This window comes from Oryza glaberrima, chromosome 1, assembly GCF_000147395.1.
Source record: "Oryza glaberrima chromosome 1, OglaRS2, whole genome shotgun sequence".
Classification (NCBI taxonomy): domain Eukaryota; kingdom Viridiplantae; phylum Streptophyta; class Magnoliopsida; order Poales; family Poaceae; genus Oryza; species Oryza glaberrima.
In genome coordinates, this window is record NC_068326.1 from 29,355,681 (window position 1) to 29,377,503 (window position 21,823).

At 41.5% G+C, this 21,823-nt stretch overlaps 2 protein-coding genes across 2 annotated transcripts; both read right to left on the minus strand.

The window, feature by feature from the left end:
• Nucleotides 1-203: 203 nt before the first annotated feature.
• Nucleotides 204-2,012, minus strand: LOC127770366 (CBL-interacting protein kinase 30). The gene has a single exon (XM_052296048.1). It carries the CDS (start codon nucleotides 1,842-1,844, stop codon nucleotides 405-407), a length of 1,440 nt encoding a protein of 479 aa, XP_052152008.1. The 5' UTR covers nucleotides 1,845-2,012; the 3' UTR covers nucleotides 204-404.
• Nucleotides 2,013-5,244: 3,232 nt separating this feature from the next.
• Nucleotides 5,245-10,495, minus strand: LOC127752684 (CBL-interacting protein kinase 12). Its single transcript, XM_052278089.1, has 2 exons — nucleotides 8,779-10,495; nucleotides 5,245-6,718 (listed from the first exon to the last, which is right to left on the minus strand). Exons 1-2 carry the CDS (start codon nucleotides 10,335-10,337, stop codon nucleotides 6,655-6,657), a joined length of 1,623 nt encoding a protein of 540 aa, XP_052134049.1. The 5' UTR covers nucleotides 10,338-10,495; the 3' UTR covers nucleotides 5,245-6,654.
• Nucleotides 10,496-21,823: the final 11,328 nt, after the last annotated feature.

The following is a 21,823-nucleotide window of genomic DNA, read 5'->3' on the forward strand; positions in this document are numbered from 1 at the left end:
AACAAAAATGAACCAACAGTTAGCCGGGAAGAATCCTATTTTTGCCGAGATGAGCTTTTTTTAGAAATAAAAATGACATTTGCGATAGCTGTGTTCTACGAAATATTTCTATGCACTACTTCAAAGTTTTGATCAGCGAGATATCAGTATCAGCTAAAAAAGAGGATATGGAATATCATGTTTTTTTAAAAAAAAAGAAGAAGAATTGGAATGTCACGTCCTACGAAACTCTGATTAGTTTAATCTGACAGCGGAATGCCAACGTAAGTGTAATTCGTGCTTTTAAAAACTCACAGATCAGCTGGACGGTGGTTCACCCATCACCCTTCACAAACACGTACGAGAGATCAATAAGCAGAGAGCATATCAATTACAACGTGATAATTCGATATCGAGTCGGCATATCAAGAGCGCTTCGTGATCGGCCTCCTCCCCGCCGCCGGCACGAGCGGCGGCGGCGGCGGCGAGTCACCTCCCTGCCACGCCCACACCATGTCGCCAAGCGACGGCTTAAGCTCCTGCTTGTAGAAGTCCCGGAAATCCGGTGAGTCGCCGCCGGTCTTCCTCACCTCCACCACGTGCACCTCCGGCGCCACCTTGAAGATCTCCGCCTCGATGGCCAGCGCGCCCTTCCGCCCGTCCTGGCTCCCCTCCAGCTCGACCCTCCCTTTCTCCTTCAGCTTGAAGCTGAACCTCCCCGCCTCCGCGATCTCCTCCAGCTTGGAGACGATCGCCGTCGTGGTCTCCCTGGTGGAGAACCGCGCCTCCGACCTGCGCTCCTCCGCGTCGAACATCTTGGACAGGTCCAGCCCTCTCGACCGCGAGATGATGTCGAAGGCGTTCATGCTCGAGGGCCTCACGTCGATCACCGGCGACGACATGATCACCTTGGACCGCTTCTTCTTCTCCCGTGCAAACCCATCGTCCTCCTCGTCGTCGTGCTGCTGGCTGGCTTCCTTTCTGGCAAGCAGCACCGAGGGCGCGCTCGCGACGAGGGACATGTCGCCGAGCGGGCACGTCGCCTGCTGGAACCATGGCCTGTCCATGATCTTGGAGATGGTGATCCGGGTCTTGGGGTTCGGGTCGAGCAGCCTGGCGAGGAGCTTGCGCGCCTCGACGGAGAACCACGGCGGGCACCTGTAGTTGCTCTCCGTGATATTCCGGTACAGGATCACGAGGTTGGTTTCGTTGAAGGGGAGGTAGCCGGCGAGGAGCACGAAGAGGATCACGCCGCACGACCAGATGTCCGCCTTGGCGCCGTCGTAGCCACGCTTCAGGAGCACCTCGGGAGCGACGTACGCCGGCGTGCCGCACGTGGTGTGCAAGAGGCCGTCGCCGCGGAGGCCGCCGTCTAGCGCGCTGAGGCCGAAGTCGGTGACCTTGAGGTCGCCGCGGGTGTCGAGGAGGAGGTTCTCGGGCTTGAGGTCGCGGTGGTACACGCCGCGGCTGTGGCAGAACTCCACGGCGGTGATCAGCTGCTGGAAGTAGCGGCGCGCGACGGGCTCTGGGAACCGCGGGCTCCGGGAGAGGAGGGTGAAGAGCTCGCCGCCGCTCGCGTACTCCATGACGAAGTAGATCCTGGACCGCGTAGCCATCACCTCGTGGAGGCGAATGACGTGGCGGTGGTGCACACGCCGCATGACGTCCACCTCGCGCTTCACCTGCTCCACCGTGCCGGACCGCTGCACCGCCTCCTTGTCGAACACCTTGATGGCGACGGCCTCGCCAGTGGCCAACTTATAGGCCTTGTAGACCTTGGCGAACGTGCCACGGCCGAGGAGCCGGCCGAGCTTGTACCGGCCCATGATCACCTGCGAATCTTGGCTCGTCGTCTCCATGGCCATGAAGAGCAAGGGAGGTGTTTCAAGTGATCATGGGCGAGGTTCCGCCGTTCCGGCCGGCCGGGAAATTGGCCGGAGGGACAATGAATCCCTCCGTGCACAGATGGAGACGGTGGATGATCGACCATTGCAAATTGGTTTTGGGGTTTGATTTGTTCGGTGAGTTCTGAGGCTAGGAATTGCTAGGAGATTGTTGGCCAGTGGTGTTGGAGAGGAAGGAAACGAGGCGTCTTTGGCTAATTTTAGGATGTGTTAGTTCTTAGTGGATAGGCTTGTAATAAACATAGTAAATTGGAAGTCAATATTCTTTTAGGGAAACTAGCTAGCATGGTGGCCCGCGCAGATTGCGCGGCTAACATCATTATATTTTCTCTCATATAATAGCATATATATTTTCTCATTATATTAATAAAATATATTACAATGACAACATAATTTTAAATTTTGCAATAACTTTTCAAAACTACTAATGTGTAATAACTACTCTAGTCTTCTCTTCTAATATTTCTTATTTTTTAATTCTGAATTTCAGCTATTTCTAAATTGTATTTCTATATGGACTCTGATTTTTCTTTTTCTCTGATTAATGTGAGAATTTCTAGGCCATGAGAGCGAACGTGGAGGCTCCTTTTTATTCCGAATTTTAGTTGGTTTTAAATTCCAATATGAACTCTATACTCTACTTCTAATATTCCTTATTTTTTAATTCCAAATTTCTATTTTTTTCTAATTGTATTTCTATATGGACTCTATACTCTACTTCTAATATATCTTATTTTTAATTCCGAATTTCGGTTATTTCCTAATTGTATTTCTATATGGACTCTATACTCTACTTCTAATATTCCTTATTTTTTAATTCCAAATTTCAGTTATTTCCTAATTGTATTTCTATATGGACTCTATACTCCTCTTCTAATATTCCTTATTTTTTAATTCCGAATTTCAACTATTTCTAAAGTGTATTTCTATATGGACTCTAGTCTCCTTTTCTAATATTCCTTATTTTTTTAATTTCGAATTTCAGCTATTTCTAAATTGTTTTCTATATGGACTCTGTTTTTTTCTTTTTCTCCGATTAATGTGAGAATTTCTAGGCCATGAGAGCGAACGTGGAGGCTCCTTTTTCAATTCCTTTAATTATATAATAGATTGCCAAAATATTCCTATGTGATCCATAAAAGTGAGACTAAAGTTTATTTAGAGGTACAAATGTTGTTGGATGATTTTTTTTCTTCGAAACACGGTATCGACATATACGCTCATAGACATGTGCATACATGCATTCCCTATAAGCGTATCTAACAAGTATGCCAGTATATTTTGAGATTAACGAAGTCACTTAGGTGAATATCAAATTAAAGCTAGTGATTGCTATGTGATTGTTGACTAATGGAATTGAATTGAATTGCTAGGTGGTTCTTGGCTAAATGGTAAGCTGTTGCATAGGAAGGAAACAAAGAACACTGAACAAAGATAGGCGTTGGGACAGCTTCAGCACATACAGAAAATTGTTTTATCACCAAGTTAAATATTTTAGCTCACTTGATCAAATGTTTTGAAGAGATTCAACATTCAAAAAAAAATACCGGTTGCAACACTGATAAACTATTACATGAAACATTAAGTCCCAACAAGTGAAACATTAAAAAAACCCTCATAAAATCAAGTAAAAAATTAGCAACATAGTGGGATTTCAATTGAAACATTTGTATCCCACACATGAAACATTGAATTTCATCGTTAAAACATATATACTTTTCATCAGAAATGTAATCATATGAGATTTTTATTATATTATAAAGATTCAATTGCACTAAATATAATGGTGCAATCATCACAAATCAAATATAATTTAAAAAGATTTGAAATTTGTTGATTAAGTAATTAGGAGGAATAGAGAGAGACAGAGTAGGCAATACGTGCATAAATGTATGTGTGAGAGAGATAGAGAGAGCGCACTAGCCTAAACACATGCGGCGTAGCGGGCAAGCATGTCGTGCAAGCAGTAGTGTGGCTAATTTTAAAAGTCAGAAGGTGTTACTTTCTTAGTGGTAGGCTTTGTAGCTGATTTTCTGTTGTGAAGTTGGATTAAAGTTAATAATGTTGTTCAGCGAGTTCTAAGGCTATGAATCGATGTTGGATTCTTTTCTAACGGTTTGGAAGAGAAAAAAACAGACAAAAACTTTGTTGATTTTAGAAGGCATTAGCTAGTTTCTATTTTCTAACATAGCGGGAGTAACTTTGTAGGTTCGTATCTCTTTCTTAAAATCACCTTATTTTAAAACACTAAATTTAGTAGTAGTATTTATGGCTAAATGAAAAATTAAGAGGGCCATTGGTCTATTAATGTGGTATGTGAGCTAGGTTCATAACTTCGTGAGACGGTTTGGTCCATGTTCATGTAGGCATTAGCGTATTGAGAGGATAGTTCTCTTATATAGAAGAGGACTTAGAAGGACAAACTAGATTAGTGTATCGGGGTAAGAAAATACAATGTTCGAATATTTCACTTCCGTTCCATCTCATTTTATGGCGTCACTGTGCCTTCTATGCCTAAGTCATTTCAAATGCTATTAACAAAAGTGCCTGAGCTACTACAATTGCTTAAGCTGGAGTTACCGTTGGTATTGAAAATATTTAGTGTTTTTCGTTTGGCTTTTCGAGCCTTTTGCAACCCGTAAATCTTATGTGATGAAGTACGAACCAAAAAATTGAGTGTAGTTCATTAAAAGGCCATGTTATTTTTTTTCTTGTGTGTGTGTGAGCCGAGAGTTTTTTATGTGAGGCACGACCCTCATAAATCACAAGGGTGTTGCTACAAGAGGGGGAAAGTATTGTTTGAACTAAATGGTAATAAATAGTAGTAGGCTCTTTTGGCTTGTGGCCAAACCCAACCAAACAAAAAAAAAACTACTATTATCTACTGTTTGATTTGTAGCAAAAGGAAATTAACATTGCCAAATTATTTGGTTTAGTTCACTACCTTTTTTTTGGCTATGCCAATTCTTGCCGTTGCAGAAAAAATTGGCAAGGTTACCAATGGCAGAGAACCAAACGAGCCCAAAATTCGACAAAATGAAATGACAGGACCATTATGTTTATTCACCCCAAGCATATAAGTGATATATGCTCTCTTTTTTTTTTAACCTGACTGTTAAAAGAAGAATAAATTGCACTTGGTAGATTGTACCTTATTTCACTTTGTAATGGGTAAACATATTTTCTCTTTACACCAGAGTACATCTGAACAAGTTTCGTTACACTAGATTGCGTCATATATTTACGAGGAAATTCTGTAAAGTATGAATAAAATTTATGAAACCATGTTACACAAACGTTTCTTCCATATTTTGTAAAGTTCATGAAATTGTTTTTCATGATGTATCGTAGTGTTAAGTGAACCTTATTTCAATACAACATGGTGTAAAGTGAAAGTATATGCTAAACGACCCAGTGCAAAGCGAAACATGCTACGCTTTAGCTAGTATAAAATACAATTTACTCTTAGAAAGAAAAGTGGAGGCAGAATAATTCAAAAACAAGAAGTAAAGAGGTAGTAACATTATAAAACAGAGCATCAAATTCTTATATTACAATAGGCTATATCTTATATTATGATATGATTATAATCATTGTCATTGTCGATCCTAACTATCACATGGAATTTTCATGATTTTACTTTTTAAGCGTATTTCCATTATTATGCTGATCTCTTTCACATAATCTTTGTAGGATGAAATATGATCCCTGTATCTGTTGGGTTAGAAATGCTGCATTTCCACGACATATCCGTTGAGGAGTGTAGATACCAGGAAATCGGCACGGTGGGGAATATCACCAAGAGTACAGGTCGTTATAGTGATAGCTTTCACATAAATCCAAGGTTAATCATGCCATGTCATGATTAAATGAATGCATACCTCAAATTGTTATGTACCTTAAAGCATCTCACTGAGCCATATGAAATCGCCGGTTCGCCACTGTTGTCTCCATCGATGACCACCCGTGTCCATAACTCCATATTCGAAGTTCGAATCCACAAAAAGAGCATTGTATAACAGAATACGACATACCACGGTGATCTTTATCACGGAAATGCGCAACAACGGGCCCGCCGCCGACTGCAGAGCCGTGCGCCACCACAAACGGCGCGGCGCTCTCGTGGCCCGAGCCGGCCGCCACCACTGCCGGGGTAGGCCAACCATGCCACCCACCGATGCTCTCACGTGCTCGGTGACCTCAGCCAAAGCCGCTGCAGTACAGCAGGTCCAAGTAATCTCGACCCCCAGTCCCCACAGGCCCCAACCAACCAACCGCACTGCAGTGCCCAAATCTGTCACCTCGCATCCAATAATGGGCTAATGGCATCAGGAATGGAAGATTCGGAATCCAATCGGTCGGCACATGCCCGGCTCATGCATATCCCTCCCATACCTCAATCAACTGTCCCCCGACCAGAATCATGGTTACCACAAAATTATTCGATGCTGCCAAAGAAACCAAACCGCAGATGCACACAGCCGCTAAGTCGAGAGAAAACTGGCCAGTACAATCCACTTTAAACGCCCACCTGGGCACCACCACAACCAGGGTATCTACATCCACTTTAAACGCCCACCTGGGCACCATCCACAACCGGAGTATCTACATCCACTGTCTCGATCCATTGCCTAAAAACGATCTTAGGCCATCCAGAGAAAGAGAGCTCTTGCTAGTTATCAAAACCACGAGCTCATCAACGGGAACCAGACCGGTCAGGTTTGGTCCGGTAAAAGAGATCTCCCTGTCAACTGCATGGAAGCTCCTGTCTCTAGCTCATGCTGCCTTCTGTTCCTATCAACTTCAGGGTGAGGGGAGCCTGTAAGCTTGAAGACCTGCAGGACAACAAGGAAATAATCAAATGTCAGTCTGTTAGTCTTATCACACTTGTATGTAATAACAGCAATAGACTTCTATTTCCTATTGAGTTCTGAACTATGAGAACCAAAGCAATAGTTTCCGGTTGTAGTAGCATTTCAAACAATTCAAATGGACTATAACAGTTCACTGGCAAAAGCAAAATTCTTCAAGGTAAATTGAAGATTCAAAACAAGACTACAGAACAGCTCCAGGTACACCCACGTACCATGGAGCATATTTGAACCAACTTTCCTAACTGATGCTAATATTGCGCAGTACAGAATGTACTACTCCAATGGAGGAAAATTAGGTTGACAAATGTAACAAAAAGTCTTCTGGAAACACACCTATCTACCTCCGAGGCACAGCTTACGCACATAACCCTCCTTACCTCTGAAGGTAAATGTGTCCCATGTGTTCTTCTATAATGGTGGGTGGCTAACATGTGCACCAGATTAAGTGTTCAACAAAGATCCATCAAAGTATAAAGTTATCATTAATGAAAAAAAGATAATTTATCAATAACAGCAATGAAACTGAAAAGAAAGGAACCTCCTAAAATCAGGAATTAGAGCCCATTTGAATGTAAAAAGAAACTAGAAACCATCAAAAACTCACAGGTTAAAATAGTAGAAATGGTTTGCATGAATAGTATATGGTGTTGCTATGCGCCCTTTCTGTTTTGTAATTTTCAATGCCTCAGCCATGATGTTTGCATTTTCATGGTTTCACCAAATTAAATAGATAAAATCTACCAGGTTTCCCATAAAGCAACCTGTTATTACTATGTCAGAGGGAGCTACACCAGATAATAAACCTATACAGCACTTTCAACATTTACCTAGCATGCTGAAAATCTAGTGAAGCACATGTTCTTTGTAAAAATGACATTTCGGTACTCGGAGGTACTGCCAAGCATTCCCTTCAAGCTCCCATTCTATCCCATATGCTGATGTGCAGCACAATGCCAATCCATGGAAGTTGGTGATAACAACAATGGGGAAACCAGAAGGACATGATATTGGCGGTTCCTTTCTATATTTGTTTTCAAAAGTTTTTTCAATATGAATTATGACACATGTAAACATTAACACCAATAAATGCTGGGGTAACATGGAATCATCATAAATACTGGATTGAATTCCATTATCCAAAAAAAATGGAAACATAAAGAAAAATAAATAAGAGCAGGAAGTTTACAAGCTAAGGTGCAGTAGAACAGTGCATAATCACTTTTTAAAGTAACTCCAAAAGATAGATAAGACAAGCGAAAATGTTTTCATTAACTGATGACTAGAAAAGACATTTATCTTATACAATCTATCACAAGCTAAAAAGTCCATAAGAATAGGGTGCGGGAAAGATTTTACGAAAAATTGAGTTCGTAGCATAGATTAAAAGAGCACAGATGTTAGATAAACCAAATCATGCTCTAGAATGAAGCAAAAAATCTATAATCAGTTTAACAGCCACAAACTAGGATGATTAGAACCATTCAAATTTGCTTCTTTTCACGAAGCACACTTGCAATGGTCAAGTGGCAGCAAATTTCCAGACATACGCATTATCCAAGCGCTGTGAAATTGGATTGCAGGAGGCAAGCTAGTTAATGGTTGGCAAAATCTAACAGCAAAACCTATAGCATTCTTTCACCACTCTAGAAATAATAAAAGTTCCAGTTGTTCGAGGTTTTCAATTGCAAGGCTTTCCTACTTTAAATTGTGTCCGTGCAAGGAAATCTAATTCCTTCTACATACTGGTATTAGGCAATAGGCATGATTGTGAATTAAACATACGTTAACAAAAACAAATAGCATGAATAAAAATCAATTAACTTTTAGCAAACAAACTCTTGAACGCTCAATTTGAAATACAGGATGTATAGTCAAGAAGTGAAACATTGTTATGTAATTATTGGAACTGAAGCATCAATCAATTTAACTTTCTGCCCGGTTGCGCATGTTAAACAACACAAAATCCTTGCTTCCCTATTTAGCTACAATGCATATAAGTAAAATCAGGAGAGAATCATTACCTTTCAACCTTCTCAATCACAGGAGTTCCATTTGGAGCTGGGAGCATCTGGTGCACAAGGTGCTGCATTCCTGGCTTCAACTCCATGTTGCAGAAATCCTCATACTCTTCATTATCACCTGCCTTTCTTTTTACTTCCACTACTACAAGGGAGGGTGTAAGCTCAAATATCTCCGCGCCTATGGTTAGAGGCCCCTTAACTCCTTCGCGTGTACCCTCTATGCTCACCCGCCAGTCCTTCCTCCGCACTGTGAAGCTCTTGACCTTTGCAATCTCCTCCAGCTTTTTTACAATGTCAGACATGGGCTCACCAGATACAAACCTGATCTCGTTCCCCCTCTCCTCAAACAGCCCAGACAAGTTGAATCCTTTTGAGAATGATATGATATCAAATGCATTAAGGCTTGCTGGGCGTGGTAGTGACCCACGGACTCTCTGGCTCTCCCCAGTTGACAATGTGGCCGGGCAGGATACGACTGATGAATCTGACTCAGACCCTGAACCATCAGGATCATCCCCTTGTGGAGGTGGAGGAACAGGAGGTGCCAAACCCAATGGTGGGGGAACAGGATCAGCAGGCTCCAAGTTCAGCACGTCATCAGATAGGTTGTAGAGCTTGTCATCCTCAATGTAAAACTTGACTGGCTTGTATCCTTTCTTGAACCAATCGCTCTCAATGATCTCTGGCACGGTGATCCTAGTTTTGGGGTTTGCGTCAAGAAGGCGCGTTATCAATCTAGTAAAATCCTTGGAGAACCACCTTGGACACCTGAACTCCCCCTTGTAGATCTTCCGGTACAGAACCATGATGTTGTGGTCATGGAAAGGGAGGTACCCGGCCATGAGCGCAAAGAGGATGACACCGCATGACCATATGTCCGCCTTGGCGCCGTCGTATCCGCGGCGCCTGAGCACCTCGGGGGCGACGTAGGCCGGCGTGCCGCAGAACGTGTGGAGCAGACCGTCGGGGTCGAACTGGTCGGGGCCGGCGGCGAGGCCGAAGTCCGAGACCTTCAAGTCCCCGTTCTCATCCACGAGGAGGTTCTCGGGCTTGAGGTCACGGTGGAACACGCCGCGGGCGTGGCAGAAGTCGACGGCGGAGACAAGCTGCTGGAAGTAGCGCCGCGCGGTGTCCTCCCTGAGGCGTCCCTTGGAGACGCGGGAGAAGAGCTCGCCGCCGCGGACATACTCCATGACGAAGTAGATCTTGGTCTTGCTGGCCATTACCTCGAACAGCTGCACGATGTTCGGGTGGCGCACCCGGCGGAGCACGTTGATCTCGCGCTTGACGAGGTGGACCATCCCGCCCTTCACGGCCTTCTCCTTGTCGAGCACCTTGATTGCCACGCACTCGTCGGTCTCCAGGTGCCTCGCCTGGTACACCTTCGCGAACGAGCCCTGTCCCAGGACGCGCCCCAGCTCGTACTTCCCCAGCACCGTCCCCCCGCTACCACCACCGCCTCTCCTCACCAACGCCGCCGCCGCCGATGGCATCGGGGACGCCCGCACCGCCTGCGGCGTCGGCTCCCTCCGCGCCGGCGAGACGGTCGCCATCAGCATCCCAAAGCTAGAACCCCGGGGACACACGCACACACGACTCTCTCTCTCTCTCTCTCTCTCTCTCTCCCCCCTCCTCTGCTCTGTACCACGGCTTGCTCCCTCAATATACGGTTCATATCGCCGTAGGCCGCCGCCGGGTTATTCTCCGCACAGCGCCGCACAGGTCGCGTTTTGGGGGGGAGATTTTTCGCCTTTTTTATCGTGTTGTTTTATGGGATCAAGCCCTTGCCGTTCCCTGTATTGGTGGGAATTGGGATGAGGCGGAAAGGGATTTTCTACACCAAGTTGCTATGGCACCTATCATTTGCATACGACTCAAATAGTTATAGAAAAAATTAAAAAAATTTAGTAACATCGTTTGTGATGATATAAATCTATATACAAACATGCAGGACTAAATTTGATAGTGAATAGTACCCGCACCGTACAGAAAAAATTTGTTATTTTTGTTTCTTCATATATCGATCGAATTTAGACTTGCATGTTTGCATAGTGTCTTATATTATCATGTACTATCTTATTAAATTTTATAAAATTTTTATATATCTGTTTAAATTACATACATATACCTAGATGCCATGGTATCTGGTCTAGAAAATACTTTCTGGGGATGAGGCCTCATCTCGACCGGCTGTTGCGAGTGATCTTCGTGTTTTAACTCCGGGCGCGCCAGTGAGTTACGTTTTTCTTTGCTGGCACTCGGTGTGAGTACAAATTATCAAGCTAAGCTTAAACAGAAAGTGCGGGGAGGTATTGAAGTATAACAGCTGTCCAGTAAATTAGTGGCCATTATAAGCAAACATCCAAGGTGGCTTCCATTTGTTGCTGAGGGACTGGCCACGGCTCACGCTACACCGAGGTGCAATACTAGCTGGCTTGGCTTGATTACTTTGGTACTGGAATTTGTTGGTTAGCCAGGTAGAGTGTAGGGATTGTGTGTGTTCATCGTGTAGGGATTACTCAGCTAGTATTAAATATCATAATGATTTCCTCTTTAATGCGGATCTTTCTGATTTTCATACATTTGTTGCGGTTTTGATTCGAGAGTAAGTTCATAACTTGTGATGTTCCATTCAAGCCATACCGTGCGATGCAGATACAACTTTTTTGTTTGATCAAGTATTTAGGCGGTTAGGTTTCAATACCTAATCGGCTACCTATGTTGTCGTATTCGTATACACATCATCCTCTCCCAGTAATGAAAATGGATGCTAACATCATCGTCGTCTAACCAATCGATATAGTAATCAAGTCGTATTCGTATACACATCATTACTCCGCTGTTGTATCTTATTGTGTACATAAAGCATGGCGTTCCTCATAAAATCCCAAAACTGTTTCGAGCTCCACTTATTTCTTCCGTCCATTTTGACAAATATTGGATGTCTATAACACGATAGTACAATGCTGAATGTCTATAACAAGATAACAATGCCGAACAACGTTAAATGATGCTCCTTTTTGAACATGTAAAATCCTTCGATGATTGTGTAAGAGTACCATATTCACCTTCATAAATGGGGAAATTTAACTAGCCAGGCCAGAGCCGTTGTACGCTTGATGGTTCTTCACGTGATTATGTGGTACCCAGTTCTCCAAGGGCGTACCTTACAAAACGCAACTTAACATGCCCGAACCGCATTGTCAGCCACGGTGTACGTCTCGGCCTCTCGGGAAAGCGTGCTTAATTGAGCCGTTTCAGCCACTTTACTTCTCCTCCGTTCTCTTATTTTCTGTTCTTTTCTCTGAGAAAAAAAAACTACAGTACAATACTAGCAGCAGCAGCAGTACTACCGCTGCGGTACATGTACTATACACAAGAAAATACAGCAGTACGAGTAATACTAGCACTAATAAAAAGCACCAGTACAATAAATTTTCTTTGCTTAAAATAAAGCGCAGCGTCCCCGCATATCGCCTTTTTCTAGACGCGAGGGTTTTGAATCGGATAGACCGCGCGGTGGCGACGTGGTGCACGGGCGATGCCCCGAGCGGACAGGTGGAGCGTCCCGGCTGGGTGCGCGGGCGCGAGGCGTGCCCAAGGTTTGGCCGCGATTTTTCCACACACTTGGCCGTACTTGATGCTCCAGTCCAGATAGCATAAACAAAACGGAAAATGCCGGCGTCGCGCGGCGCGGCGCCATCCCCGGGAAGGAAGGGGGACCCGGGCCTGTGGAAGTGTGGAGTGGAGGCGGCGCGTGGCCGTGGCCTCGCCCTCGCCCGGTAGACGCGCGCCGCGCTCGACCGAAGGCGGTCGGTGGCGTGCACCGACGCGTGGCGCGGTCGCGAGGAGACGGAACCTGAAATCCTGGGGTCTCCCACTAGCTCACCGTCACGGCAAAACCGTTGCCACTTTGCCAACACTTGGAGCATCATCCTGCGCTGGCAAGTACGTGGAGTGTTAAACCGTTTTATCTGAAAACCCAAGCTGCAGGAGCACTGTAAACACTAGCAGCAAATTACGCGTGCAGATGCAGGCTGGAGTACGAGCCAAGACAAGCACACGCCATTAGACCATTTAGGATTAGGTACATGACTCGAGCAAAGCACCTACGGCTCTGGAGTTCTGGTAGATACGCAGCGACAGGGACGGGCACCGGAATGGGCCGATAAGCCGAAAGGGACGTGGTGGCACGGTCTAACTACGGCACGGACGTCGGCGTCAGTCCTGTGGCTTCTGCAACGGGACAAGCAGTATCGGGAATCCTCGTCATTTTCTTCCCGGCTACGAATTGACCTGCCTAATAGGAGTATATAGCCACGCATGACAGGGACTCTGCAGAAATATCAAGAGCATTGGATTTGTAGCGGCCGCAGTTAGTGCAGCAACTATATTCAGATAATAAGTCAGAAGTGACACTAACTGGGAAATTTGGATGGGTTGTTTTAGCAACTCACATGATTGATTGCGAAGGTACTTCGACTTTTGGAGACCTGAACCAGATTCCATTTTGCAGTCACTACAATCTAACCATTTTATGCAAATGATTGATGGACAGATTATGGCCTACTAGGAAATGCTTCATTTGGTGCGATGTTCTGAACATTGACATGGAGCCATGGAAGAACTTTTCTCGACAGTAGTAATGAGGAACTTTGACTATAAAATTTGGCAAAATCACAGTACTACTATAGGATTGACTGCACTTTTCCAACCTAGAATATTCATTGAATCTAAATTTTATGAAATTGAGTAAATTTCAAAAAACTACAGATACTTTAGCTAAATTATCATAAAACTATACAATTAAAGTGATGTATCACGAAACTACAAATTTAACAATTAATTTTCACAAAACTACATGTTTAATGCTAAATATCGCATAACTATAGATTTACTAATGAAACTAGGAAGGTAGCCGCGCAAATGTGCGGGCACCTTATTTAATGGTGTTTGAAATTTTGTGATGAATATTTATGTATAAGATTTTTTTTTCAAAAAAAAATATTTTTTTTACTCTTCTAAATCTGTGTTTATCAATATTTTTTGGGATTGTTTTGGAAGCTTGTTTCGATCACTGGACGTACGGACGTGCGTTAAGAGGGGACATGTTTCTGGATATTTGTCTATATGCATATGTGACTATAAAGATAAGTTGGACCGACAGGACCGTTGGATCCTTTGAGGGGGTGTCTTAGAAATCCTAGTGCAATTACGATGTGGTCTATATTTTTTTATTTAAACGATTTGACATGTGTTGTCTATAAGCATTGTGTGCACATGAGTAGTAGTACTATCTTGCTATTTAAGCAAGAGTGTAGCCAACCTGTGATGCATTGTCCCTCCAACCATATCATTTTTGGGTTGACTATTTTATGCGAAGCGAGAATAAAAGTGTAAGTGAGATGATATTTATAAGTAAGCGTGCCAGTTGGATGGAGGCTGGGCTGCCTTGTTCTGAAGGACGGGTTGTTACAAATTGTAAACTAAAATTACTTGCATCACGTTGTCTTAAATTTATGAGAAAAATATGTCACAATAATGGAGCTGGTTCATATAAAAATATCATTTTTATACTACATGCTTTTATTTTTAAAAATATTTAGCATCTTAATTTAAACTTTATTTTTTTTCTTGTATACTAAATATGTCTTCGTAGATTTGACGATATATTAATATAAGAAATTTTCTATTAAAAATATGATAATATGACATCTTTATCTAATTAAACAAATACTCACGTACTTCTATTTACTTCTACTACCTCCATCCATAAATCAAAGGATTTAAATTTTATATCCTAAAATATAAGGAATTATTAATACTACTCGTTCCATCCAGCCATTCTTCATTTAATTTTTATCCAACATTACACTAACCATCTCCTTATTTAATGAGCCTTATTTAATGATGGGTATCTTAGTATTTTTTTTCATTCCTCCTTGATTTCTACTCCCTCTGTCCCAGAATATAAGAAGTTTCCCTCTGTCCCAGAATATAAGAAGTTTTAGAGTTATGATTAGTTGGGAAGGGAATGTTGGTGGTAATGTTGTTATATTTGAGACAAATCGTAAGTGCTAAAAGTTGTTATATTTTGGGATGGAGTGGGTATAAAATTTTAGGATCCATTATAAGACGGAGATATATAGTAATAAAAAAGAGCTTCATTCATAGACAGATTTATTTGTACCTTTGTAGATTGATTTAGCTTTACATATTTGTATAGGTAAATAGACCTGGTATACAAGTTGAGAAATATAATTAAGTTGGTAGAAAGTCGTTAGATGTCTAATGGTATGAAGTAATTAGTCTACCAGTTTTATTAAAAAATAAGGTGGATATTTTTTCGGGGTAATTTTTAGGATCTTCTTTTATTCAGTGGTTAACTTAATTGTGGTAAGGAAACAAAGAGGCGAGAGCCAGTGGGTTCGTTTCGTCCGTGAGGAGGGAACTGGATACATGTGTTGTACATACGCACTCTGACGGCCTGATCGATCGGTAGGTTTTTTTAATATATAGATCTAACAGTTTAAAATAATGTAGATCAGTTTGGGTAAAACGACTTTAGCTCAATAATGCATACTCTTGCCATAGTTACTATAATGTAGCCAGTTGAGATTCATGCTTGGCACCCTTCAGGGTATGAGTGAGAGAAAATGGAGGTGATGAAAATAGTTTTTTTTTTATGTCTTGAGTTGATTTATTATATAGAGTATACATAATTTGTTTATGGTGTTAATCGATACTACTAAATTTTAGTGGTATATATATAATTTTCTCTTTTAAAAGTTAGCAGGGTTGCTCATTGGACTCTAATTCGAAAAATCTAATAGCTTTGGTGGTGTGGACCACGTAAAAAAATTTGCTCAAACTGTGATCCTTTGCTAACATACAAGTTAATATAGGTTTTAATTTTTTTTCTTGTATTATACATCTAATTCACCATTTCATGTTTGTGGGGATTAATATTGGATAAATTTATTAAAATTATTTGTGCTAAATGTTAATACTATTTTGCTTGGGACGACATAGAAAAGAGATACAATGTTGTTACATGTATGTTTTTTCTAGCGAATAGTAGTCTCACGTATGAACGTTTGTTTTTTTCTTTTTTTTTCTTTTCGGACAAATATTTGTTTATTATAGGAATAGGGTGTGTGTATTTGTATTCATAATGTGCGTATGCACACATTTATACGAGCTCCTGCGATTGCCTTTTAAATTGTTAGTAAAAAAAGTATTTTTAAAAATTTGACAGGAAGAGGGTGGAGCAACGGGTGGCATGAGACAACGGCGTGGCAAGGAGTGATCACTACGTATATGCTCAATTTAGAAAAGAAACCTTAGATCTAGAAAGAAAGATAAAACAACCATATGGGACAAATCATATACACACTCTTCTTTTTTTTCCTTAAAAATTTGACAGGAAGAGGGTGGAGCAACGGGTGGCATGAGACAGCGGCGTGGCAAGGAGTGATCACTACGTATATGCTCAATTTGGAAAAGAAACCTTAGATCTAGAAAGAAAGAGAAAACAACCACATGGGACAAATCATATACACACTCTTCTTTTTTCTTCCTTTTTATATATCTTGCATAGGTATGTACATAGGAGTTGTGTATGTACGTAAGGAGTGATTAGATGGTTTTTAGACAGAGGGATTATTATCATAGATCTAATTTAATGGTTGAAAAATAATGGATCACCGATTTTGTGTGTAAATCGATGAATATTATTTTTATTTTATTTTACAGTTTTTCTTAGATTATTTCTAATTAGAGCATCACATGACATCTTAGAAGCGTTTGCATGAGTATAGAAATGCTATTACTCATAGTCACAATCTACCTGTAGTCAACTATTGTTTGCGGTGGATTAGTTGCATCCTCTACTTACCTATAATTTGTTGATCGTTGCACACTTATAATTGCCCTTTATCATCGGTGTTTGATGACATACATGCTTATTAGATATCAGCTATCCAGCTGTTAGGTGTGTTGTGCACGAATACCTCGTAAGTAATATGACTTGGTGATTAGTAAATAGTGACATATGTATAAAACTTATATATATGGGGATCATTGAGGATATACAATAATTGATATTTTAGGCTAGGATTGACAAAGTATATTGTATACTACATATTAAGTTTTTAATACCTAAGTAATAAATTTAAGATAATAATGTTGTAAAGTGCTTATAAGATTAGCTACTCCCTATTTAATTAATTTGGCTAAAATTATTTATTTAGTTTTTATCTCATTTGAGTAAAAAGAAAAAGAAAAAATAAAAAGAAAGGAAGGAAGGGGAAGGACGTACACTATCGAAGTATGTACATACATGAACGTACACGTACGCGAGTGATCGACGTGGATGTGTGGCTTTCTGAATTCTAAAGATGAATTAAATATATTTGGTATTTTTAGATCTAACGGTTAAAAATATGGGTCCACCAGATTAAATGAAAATCAATGGTTAGATGTTTTAAATGCCACTTGGCAGCCTAGGAGCGTTTGTAGAGTTGCCGTGTGGCGTTTAGGAGCGATTGTAGAAAGTTTAATGGACTTTTAGTATATAATAGATTATCACAAAATTTCAGATTTTGGGGTTTAAACCTTTAGCATTCCTGCTATATTTGAGTTATATATGTCCATGTTTTGTGATTAAATTAATAATAAACATGTGGTTTTGTGATATTTTTGTTACTGAATCCGTAGTTTTGCGACATTCCACCTTAAGGGTGTGTTTGAGGGAGAGAGGATTGGGAAGATTGGGAAGATACGCAAAACGAGGTGAGTCATTAGCTCATGATTAATTGAGTATTAACTATTTTAAACTTCAAAAATGGGTTAATATGATTTTTTAAAGCAACTTTTTTATAGAAAATTTTTACAAAAAAAGCACCGTTTAGTAGTTTGAAAAGCGTACGCGCGGAAAACGAGTGTCAATCTCCCCTATCTCCAATAAACGAACACAACCTAAGTCTATAGTTCTATGATAAATTTAGTGTTGAATCTGTAGTTTTGTGATACATCATGTTAAAAATATAGATTTTTTGATAATTTAACTAAAATAGTTGTAGTTTTTGTGAAATTTACTCTATAAAATTTGACCACATAAAACACATAGGTTTTTTTTAAAGGGAGTCCGTCCATTTTGTAAGGAAAACAAAACTATATATGTATGTGTCAGGGGCGTAGCCAGCTAGGTGGCACCGTGGTCCACTGACCACCTAAAAATTTGAAATTATAGTATATGTCCTAATTAATATAGTAAAAATTGTATAGTGGACCACCCTTTTAATTGACATATTATATATAGATGGACCACTTTTACTTTAAATTCTAGCTACACCACTGATATGTGTGTGTGTCTCCTGTTATTGTTCCTAAATCGTATGCTAGACAACAAAAGAACGAAGCCCAAGGTTAGCCTCCAACAGAGGCAATGACATGTAATAGTCATATGGTGACTTGCTTTGTACTAGTAATAGCAATAGTTTCAAGAGGGTAATCCGTGGATCGTGGGGTACAAGTTGTGAGTAATTACAGGTAGTTTGATCAATCTATCGTAAAACTACATATTTAAAAACGTGTATCACGAAACTGCATATTTAAAAACGTGTATCACAAAACTATATATTTAACGCCATGATTTTTTACAAAACTACAAATTTAATGAATCATAGGACAAAACTATAGATTTAACATATCACAAATCTACAACTTTTGTTACCTCAATAGTGCTATGAATATAAACTCTAAAATCTTCACTATATGTGTAGTCTTATGATACGATGTTTTAAAATATGCAATTTTGCGATATTTTGATCAAAATACACTACTACAGAAAGCGTTTTTGCATATGGGCGGAATCGATCTTCACATGCGGTTGGCCGGCCCGCATGCGCGAAATGGTCTGCAAAGATCACCATTGGCGCATGCGGCCGTCCCAGCCGCATGCGAAGATCGATCTTCGCATGCGGTCACTTAAGACGGCCGCATGCGAAAATAGATCTTCGCGTGCGGTCCATCTAAGAAGCCGCATGCGAAGATATATTTTCCCATGCGGTTGACCTAACAAGACCGCATGCGAAGATCTATTTTCGCATGCGGGCGTCTTAAGTAGACCGCATGCGAAATTCAATTTCCGAATAGCCCAAATAATATTTATTCTAGCCTTTTGGTGAGATGTGTCTCGTAATTAGTATTAAATTATTGAGGGATTTATTATCATATTTCAGAATAGTAAGCATATGAGATAAGACAAGTGCCGCAGTAACAAACATGTAATACATAACCATTAATTCAATCGTAATTTACATACGAAATATATAATACAAGTGCCACAGTTTTTTCATCATATGTATAAGTAGTATACATGTCATTGCATATGTTCTTTCTCCCACTCTCTGAGAGGTTTAAATTTGTCGTCCATTGCGAGTTCACTCTGGTTGTCGTAGAAGAGACCTCTTGCATTGCAGACATCGCGATGGATGAATCGGCAGAGGTCAGCGGCCACGTTCAAGATAGTAGTGTCGTTGAATCATTATGCAATATATGGGATTTCGGGGATCTGCGCACAGAAAGGAAAATAAAATGGTACTCAGTGAGAAGTGTATGCGAGATGGGTTTCTTTGTAGAGAAGAGTTCGATGACTTACTCGGTTACTGGTTGTTTTGTACCTCCCATTTACTCTGAGCATCTCGCACACGTAATAACCGCACAAGTTGGTTCCTGGTGGTTGTTTGTAGCACTGCGATATAATTATGGGGACCGATCTCAGTAGATATATTTAGTATATATGTACTGTTCGATAATTAGTTGTATTGGTATAGATTTGATAGTACCGGCCAGCCAGTCCTGACGGATAACTGCTTCTCGGATGGAATATGTATTGGTCCACCTCTTTTGCGGTAGTACTTGTGTGCTCTGTTTGAAGGAAACAATTGTTTTATTAGTAGTTAGAAGACTGGTGATCGACCTAAACAATTTATAGTAATGAAATGTTTATCACTTACAAATTCAAAATAGTGAGGAATTCCATAAATGTCTCCTTGTCATAGTGTGCGGGGTCCAATGATATGATCAATTGGTCTTTCGGATATACAAGGAATAATATGTAGTGGTCTCTGCATATAAGATAGGCTTATTGGAGACAGAAAATTCTGAAGAAAATAAATTAATTAAACAAAAAGAAGAGAAAGCTTACGTGAACTGGTAGGGGACCATTAAGACATCTTTTTCGGCGTGCGCCAACATTGCTATTGCCAAGTATGTTGCTACTTCTAGCTTCTTCCTCTTGTGCAATGTCTTCACATATTCTTCCTTTTCTTCAGGGGTATTGCCAACCAATTGCTCGCAGTCCTCTCTCAGCTCTACGGTGTGTTGTGTTTTGCATATTCTTGTTGGATCGACGTATCCAACCTTTGCTCTAGTTCTATCAGCTTCGTGGAATTGCATACTGTATGATGAATAAAGAAGAAATGAGATTTGGTTTATTTGTTTGGAATGATACGTGTAACATGTAATATAGAGTTCAGACTTACAGACAGAACGCCGCAACAAGATTAACGTCCATTTTATCTAGCTTGTAGAGGGCGTAAAGGTCTCAGAAAGAGATAAAAAAAATATCCCATTAGGACCACTCATGAAAGCGCCTTCCGGGACGGCGACGCTTATGAAACCGAGACCTTTCCTAGATGCCTTCATATACCATTCGTGCATTACCCTCATTTCCCATGGTAGCTTTTTCATAAGATAAGTTGGCAAGAATGGCTTGCCATACTCATAAGTTTCAGGCACATCGGCAGATAACCAGGATTGCACTTCATCTTGGGCCGCTAGTACTGATTTCTGGGAGTCTGACAAGACATGAGCAAGTTCTTTTCTCTTCTCAGAATTCCTAAAAGCTGAAAACATGAACTTCTCCTTATCCTTGTCAATCTCCTTTGGGTCGTATGTCGATATCAACTTTGGAATTATACGACGAGCTTCCAAAGGATTAGACTTCGGTTCGGATGTAGTACCATCTGGTATGTGCACTTGTTCTACCAGAGCAGATTGGGGTGTAGGTGGAGAGGTTTGAACTGAGGGCGGAGCCGGGGGAGCATGCTGTTTAGCTGGGGAGGTGGGAGAGGCTTGAACTGGTTGCGGGGCCGGGAGAGGCGGCTATTGATAAGGGGAGGGTGGTGGTGTAGGTTGGCGAGGCGGTGACCTAAGCGGTGGTGGTGACGATGGATGTCGAGGTGACGGTGGTTCAGGAGGCGACGGTGGTGCAGGAGCGGCAGCTGTCCTTGCCTGCGATGAGGATGGAGTTGAAGATCCTACTGCTGGAATGGCCGCGGTCAGGATTATGTCTCTGCGGTGCCACAAGATAAACTGATTCACTACATCACCGAGAAGTTCAATCCCCTCAGGTGCAGGTATGTCTAGTTCCAAGGAAACGTGGTCGCTATGGACCTTGTTGACCTGTACCCTTGCGTAATCCTCAGGGATTGCCGTGTTGTGGAATTGACGTCCAGGTATCGCTAAACCCGTTGCAACCTCCTTAGTCTTTCCAGCGCGGCCTATTGGTACGACGAGACTGCACGGAGTTGGTCCAGTTATACTATCCACAGAAAAGGGAGTTGTCTGCACTGAGCCTACACTGCTGGGTACATTAGTTGTTTGCTGTGTGGATTGTGTGGGTTGCTAGCCATCAGGGAATAACCTTGGAAAGGCTGTCGGGTTTTCAACCGCCAACGAGTACAAGTGTTCCTTCACTTGCGCATAGATTTTGTCTGATAGTTGTTCTTTGTATTTGTCTCTCTTCTTATAACTTGGTGCGTCTTGTGGAAACCCTACATTCCAACTCGTCTTTGAGGACAAACCCCTTACACGTCCAGAGTGTTCAGCCATCCCCAACGCCGCAGTAAGCTGGTCTCGCTCCCTCTGTGGGACGAACTGTCCTGATCTTTCTTTCTCGACTATCTGCTGCAAATTAGTAGTCACTTCTTCTATGTCTGGAGTCTCGAATAGTATGTCTCCCTCATCCGAGACTTGA